The sequence below is a fragment of the Athene cunicularia genome (assembly GCF_003259725.1).
Source record: "Athene cunicularia isolate RWA chromosome 27 unlocalized genomic scaffold, athCun1 chr27_part1, whole genome shotgun sequence".
NCBI classification, from domain to species: domain Eukaryota; kingdom Metazoa; phylum Chordata; class Aves; order Strigiformes; family Strigidae; genus Athene; species Athene cunicularia.
Genome location: NW_020799138.1, coordinates 73,426 through 80,075, shown reverse-complemented (window position 1 = coordinate 80,075; position 6,650 = coordinate 73,426). Strand labels below are relative to the sequence as shown.

General features: G+C 39.4%; 1 protein-coding gene across 1 annotated transcript; it reads right to left on the bottom strand.

Annotated features, from left to right (window-relative positions):
• Window positions 1-1,220: 1,220 nt before the first annotated feature.
• On the bottom strand, window positions 1,221-6,638 carry SOST (sclerostin). Its single transcript, XM_026864868.1, has 2 exons — window positions 5,979-6,638; window positions 1,221-3,174 (listed from the first exon to the last, which is right to left on the bottom strand). Exons 1-2 carry the CDS (start codon window positions 6,193-6,195, stop codon window positions 2,756-2,758), a joined length of 636 nt encoding a protein of 211 aa, XP_026720669.1. The 5' UTR covers window positions 6,196-6,638; the 3' UTR covers window positions 1,221-2,755.
• Between the last annotated feature and the right edge of the window lie 12 nt (window positions 6,639-6,650).

The window sequence follows — 6,650 nt, the reverse complement described above, 5'->3', positions numbered from 1 at the left end:
TAACCTGTGGTAAGAAATGGGTGACAAGCAACTGCAAACAGGATGGGCGTTGAGAGGAAATACAGTAGCGTAAGTGCCTCAGGACTCCCTGTCCATTGATGTTCTTGTAGAAGCTTTTATAACATGCAGAGAACCAGTCATTACATTGTAAGTCAGAGAACTGCAGGTTCTGAATGGCAGCTTAACAGCAGGGAACGTGGAAGAGAGCTGTGTGGGAGGTCTGGGGGGTTTTGGGGGAAGAGGATGTCATTAAGGTGAAACATCTGGGAGGAAGATATTAGTAGTTCACCTGCAGCAGGCCCAATACTTCTGAACTGCCTGGAATCCAGCATGAAGTCTCAGATTAAATGGAGTAAGTCTCTTTCACTGGTTTATCACAGGAACAGCTTTTCTGAGGAACTGGACTGCTTTTCTTAAGAAGCACTTGCAGGTGTTCATGTCGATTTCTGAAAATTAAGCCCCAAGTGCCAAATTCATAGTCAAAGGTAAGTCTGAAAAATGTTGTCGCAGGTATGACAACTGTTTATTAGGTTTTTAGATGAGGTATCAGATAATAGTAGTGATATGACACCTTATTTACTGGCTGTCTAGAAAAAGCTGTTCGTCTTTACAGCTGTATTGAAAGATCTCCACAATGTGCAATCCAAGCTCACTTTTCCCTGACTTCGTTGGAAAATGTTTTCTTACAGAATATGGCCTTATAAATGAAAATGGGTATAGGTCTATGACACCAAATGTTGAAAAGTTTAACTGTTGCTTAGCAGCACTTGCAAGGGGATTCCACACCTTTTTTTTTTTTTTTTTTCAGTGAGAGAAATCTGAAGCAATCACATTTCAGTCAAGAACTCTTGATCGACATTTCACAGACTTCTTTCTTTGGTGACTTTATCAGGTTGTGAACATACGAACGGAAATGTCACTGGGAAAAGGAGGGAAACTGACATTTGCTGTTTTTCTTCCCTAGGGGAAGTAGAAGTGAGAATATTGTAATAGTTTGAGCTCCACATCTGCTCAGGAAGACTTTTTCCATGAGAAACGTGTATCAGAGCAACAAGTTGCACAATGGAATTTCTTTCGAGACGTGTGGGTTACTGACTGAGAATTAAGAACCCTGACACTCTCTAGCACAAATGGGAGTCGACACCCTGACTGTTCTGTAATTCAAAGGCTTTGCAGCAAATCACCTTTATACTATAGCTGGAAATCAATGAGTCTTCCTATAATTAATCATTGTTTCTACTTTATTAACAACGTATTTAAAATTAAAAATAACAGACTAATATTTTTAAAGCCATATTACTTCTCATTCTCTACAAGGAAAAACATTGCATAAATAATTTCTGAGAAAAAAAATAAATACATAATTCACTCTCTGAAACAATAGCTTTTCTCTCTAGGTTCTGGTCCCATATAAAATAATTGCAAAATCTATCAACATCAAAAATTTTCATAGTTTATATGATTTCAGCATAAATTCTACATAGAATATAAGAACAGTGAGGAAGTCTCTTTATCCCAAACTGTGTTAATTTGATGCTAGGCTCTTCTACAGGATATATACAGCATGTGACAATTCACATTCTAATAATATTATTTAATGTAAAAACACAAACATTAGTCTGAATGTTGAGAAGCTGAGTAAAGGCAAGTTGCTGTCAAACTAAGACTTACCAATGTTGCACATACCAAAGACTTTTCTAGAGGAATTAATGACTTTAAAATTAGCAGAGGCTCACTTTTAATGTAGAAGCCGCACTTTACTCCCAGAACTTGGCTTACACAGCCTTAGTGCTATGAGGTGTGTGGCCAGATAATCCAAACTCTACAGAATAGAAAATGTAATTTGAGATACCTAAGATGATACTAAAGTCAGTTGTGTTCTAGGAAATAAGGAATAATCAGTATCTTGTATGTTAAACTATGCATATTGTTACCTGTTTATAAGACAAACATCAGTGAGGTTATCCGGTTTGAGAGGAGCACCCGTTTCATAAATCTGCTCCACTTAGTAGAATTTGTTTAATTGTTTCTAAACCAAATCATTGTCCCTAAAACAAATATGGGTTCAGTTGTCAAATCAACAGTTTTGAATGTGTTGATCCTACAGTCTTTTCATTAAAAGTGTGAACTAGATTTGTCATATTTTTCCTTTTGTTTTGAGAATATATCATATTTTGATTTTTATGTTTTAGATAAAAAACCTAGGGCATGAGGACATCTGATAGGATGTTAATTTCCCAGCAATTTGACTTCAGTCACCATTAACTGTTGAAATCCCTGCTATCACTAACTTTCCACAACTCATTCAGAGAGTGGCAACTCTCCTGCTGCTTCCTCATAGCTTGCTTGTCCTGCATCATGGCACTTTTATAAGTGGGAAAGGGATCTCAGTGTTCTTTTCACATAAACTGAGTAGAATGACTTCAAACAAAGTGTGATTGTCACAACAGCAGCTTCACTTTCCTCTGCCTTCCTACTTGTACAAGCCATATGACCTCCCATCAATCTCCAAGGTGTACCTCTCCTCTCAGACTGAATTTAGGTGTTGCTACCTCCAGCTCGGTTTATCTCATTCTCTTATCAGACCATAACTGCTATAATCTGATAGATTTTTGACTATGTGAACCTTAGACCCATCTTAGCAGAAGGAATTGGAACCCACTGCAGTCAGAATGTCATGCTGTGGCCTGTGAGTGTCATTTGATGTTTTGTAAAATGTCCAGAGCTGCTAGGCTTTATCACTCAGAGCCACCTTCTAATAAGCATTTTCTAACTCATGCTGGTTAGATTTGCTGCTCCTGGCTCTGGAGAGACGGGGCTTCTTCTTCTGAGGCCTGACAGTTTCCTTTCCAAAGTCCTTCAGCTCAGACTGGTTGTGGTAGCGAGTGTAGCGCTTGCATTTGCAGGACGTGACAGCTCGGAATTTGTAAGTCCGAGTCTCTTCCTCAGGACAAGCCATCTGGATGCGCTGCATGCGAGTGTGAGCAGGAATGCAGCGATAATCCAGGGCATTCTGACGCCACCACTTCCCTCTACCAATAGAGTTGGGAAGGAGGTGTGAGGGGACACACTGACCAGAGCAGACCAGTTCCTTGACAGGCTTGATGCTGCGGCAAGGACCCTCTGTGACATAGCGTGTTGTTCGCATTTCTCTGCAGCTAAAGTCGGAAGCATCTGTAAACAAGAAACACATTAATTACTGTTTTCTTGCCCATCCTTAAGAAAGCACTTTTTTATTTCTTTAACAGATATCTAGCTAGAGCTAGATACAAGTGGGACATCTTGAACAGCAGATTTTGTAAGAGTATCTCCAAAGACTCAATCATGCAGCTTCTGAATATATTTGGCTACTCTAGTTATGAGACCCTTGAATAACAGTGTACAGATTGATGAATAAAATCCTTCTCTTGCCACTAAGTAAATTCCATGTCAAGGTTGTGCAGGTGGGCAGTGGAGCTTCTAAGGTGTAACCCCAGCAGCAGTGGTTACTTCATGGGAATGTTGATGGAATTCTCTTGGCTTCATTTAACTGTGGGCAAAACCTTCCCCCACTGCTCTAATTTAACTCAAAGGTTGACTCCAGAATTAAATTCTTTTCCAGCAAAGAAGGTATTCCTTAAGTGATTTTTAACTAGCATAATGGGTTCCAGATTAGGGAAATAGCAGCTAACAACAGTGCTAAGTAATTGCCACTCTTCGGGTGTTATGTTTTCCAAGTTTACTGCTCTCTCTGAACATCCCACATAATTTCCTTCAGACAGCTAGAGGCATCTTCTGGCTGATTAGAAACCTTACAGTGTTTTTTCACCGCTTTTTCTTAATGGACAGCTATAGGCAAACGAAACATTAGGAAACACAAGATTTTAAGCATTAAGGATTTAGAAAAGCTTTCCAATTGTAAACTTTTTCTGAAGGTGTCTCTTTTGCCAAGTGACATGTCTAACTGACATGTTTGGAAGACACAGAGTTTGATTTTTGAAGGTGTTTATCAAAAAACTTCATCTAGATAAACACATGTTAATGCTTTTCTCTTAGTCAAAAGGATAGTTTTAACTCAGAAATGTTACTTGTGGTGGAAATCCTCAAAGGTCAGCTTACAAATAGAAGGCTGTGTCTGTTAGGCTCATTCTCCTTGCTGTGCACAAGGTGGTTCCCTCACTAGTACATCAAAAAATTCTGACTCTGTGTCATTAGTGATGTAACAATATTTGTACACACATTTTAATATTTGTTTTTCCTGTGAAGTACAGAAACATGATTTTTAGGCCTCAGGTTTATATTTATCAAAGTACAGCTAGCAAGGTGTTGGGGTTTTTTTAAGGACTGCATTTATGAAACGATCCTTGTCATAATGCTGTGACAAAAATGCTGACAACTGAACTCCATATGCACTTAGCCTAATCCTCCTAAGTTCCCTAAGCACTTAAGAAAATTATGTCTATGTAAAAATAATGTTCCGAATCAGGGGTATTGTGTCAGCATAGCACATACGTAGATACAGTTAAATAGACAGGCATTTGTCTCAGCTATATAGGTTTATTTTCTGTGCATATACTTCCTGTATGTGTGCAGGTTCTACATACTGCAAAATGATCCATGGTCTAGTGCAACATCATGTGTCCTAGGAAGGTCTGGCCACCTTGGATCATCATCATGAATCCTTGTGTTAAAAATGTTAACGTAAGTATGCAAGACCATTGAGTACTTTGAATTACTCCAGTCTCCTCCACTCTCTTAAGCAAATGTCCTTTGTCCTTTCCACTTCAAAAAATAATACACTTATCAGTGGGATAGATTTCCCCCCCCCCCCGCCGTTGATATCACAGTAGTAAGTGGCTAAAAATTGAGGGTATTCAGATGTAACAACAAAACCAACCTGCCTTGATCTGGTGGATGGTGGGGCTGCCTGTGACAATCAGAGTGCTTACCCCTATAGGGATTTAAGACCCTTATAAAGTCACACTCTCAAAAACATTACTTCATTTAAACCCCCCCCCAATGCTATGGTTTTAAACACCTTAACTGACAGCTGCAGCAGCAGAAAAACACAATTCCCTTCCAGTTGTCCCCAGGAAAAGAAGGCTAGCTTAGATCTGCAGTGCACAGTAGTGGAAACCGTAAGTCAGACTTGATGCTATGTGCATTTGGTAGCCAAATGTGTCAGTCTGGAGGACCAGGTTTGCCCTATTTACCATTAGAACGGTGCTAAATTCCCATCTTCCATCTCTCCTCACAAAGCTTGTGTTTTGCATCATTGCTAACATTAGCCATTTGGCCAAATGCAGCGACAACATGTTGTGAAGTATGTCAGTGCTGTTAAAGTAGCCAAACTGATTCTAAGAGTGCACACCTCTGCAAAATAAAGTTCCCTCCAGTTCATTTGGACTTGGGAGTGCTTTAACTGTCCATAACAGCTTTTTGGGCTGCCGGAATCTGGTTGAAATTTGGCTGTTGGCAAAGGACAGTGAGCAGCAGTCTTCTCTTATCTAGCTGATGCAACCTCCATGTTGCCATTTTTGCTGTGTGAGCTTAGACATCACTTGTGTGACTCTAAATATTAAGAGTTTACATTGCTAGCTCCACCATCAACCCATTGGCCGATCCTAACATCAGAGAAAGATGACTTGTGATATTTCCTCACAGTGCACAAAATACAGAGAAATTTAAGTAGTATCTTCTTACAGGTTTTATGTATTGGAGTCCTGTGTGAAGAGAAAAAGCTAGGCGGAATAGGAATGCATACTGTAGTACCTAAGGATTACTCAATAGATAGACCACATTTTTCATTAGTAAACTCTGGTATATCCCTCCTAATGTTTACACTGATACCTCTTCAACAGTAGGTATAACTCCCTATCACTTACAGCATTAGGTCCACACCTAAAGGTTTTAATAAATAAGCATGTATGATAACAGGTATTCTTTTACAAACTGTCTACTAGGGTCCAAACCAGTAAGGATGATGTTATATTTCTTACCGTTAGGGTCTGGAGCTTGTTGTATGTGTCTTCCTCCATGCTTTGCCTGGTTCATTGTGTTGTTGCTGAAAGTCTGCTCCATCGGTGTTTCTGTATTTTCAGTGATCTCAGGAATTATTTCTGTTGCATCATTTTTAAACATCTGCCACCCTTCCACAGATCGAAATGCAATTTGTATTAAGACATATACAGAGCACATAACCCAAGAGATCTGCATGGTGGTAGCTCACAGATCAGCTTTTCAGCACCCTGACAGTCTCAGATCCCAGGCAAAGGCACATTATTCCCCTTTTTTAAATCCTTTTTAGAACCAAGCCAGCCAATGACTATACAAAGTGGGAAGGGCCTGACAACAACTCATTCATCTCAGCTTTTGTCAGTGTTAAATAAAATGGGTGTGTGGGGGTGGGTTAGTGACAATATTCTACAACTTCTATGTAAAAATTTCTCATACGTGCTTCATTTTTGAGCATGGATTTTGAGCACTGGAAACAATGGTGATTGACAAGACTAGGATAAATTGCAACGTGACAAGTCTTTCTGCAGTTTTTTCTAACAATGGTATTATTAAAACCTGCTTTTCCCTCTGTATTTCAATCTTTGGCTATTGTCTTTTCCAAAGGTTTTTCAGACTTTTTATTTCTACTGTTGTTCTTCCTTCCCTGTGCTGCC

Coding starts and splice junctions, on each gene's coding strand:
- SOST (XM_026864868.1), bottom strand. CDS start 6,195: ATGCAGATCTCTTGGGTTATGTGCTCTGTATATGTCTTAATACAAATT. Junction 3,175..5,978: donor ACAAGCTCCAGACCCTAACG/GTAAGAAATATA, acceptor TCTTGTTTACAG/ATGCTTCCGACTTTAGCTGC.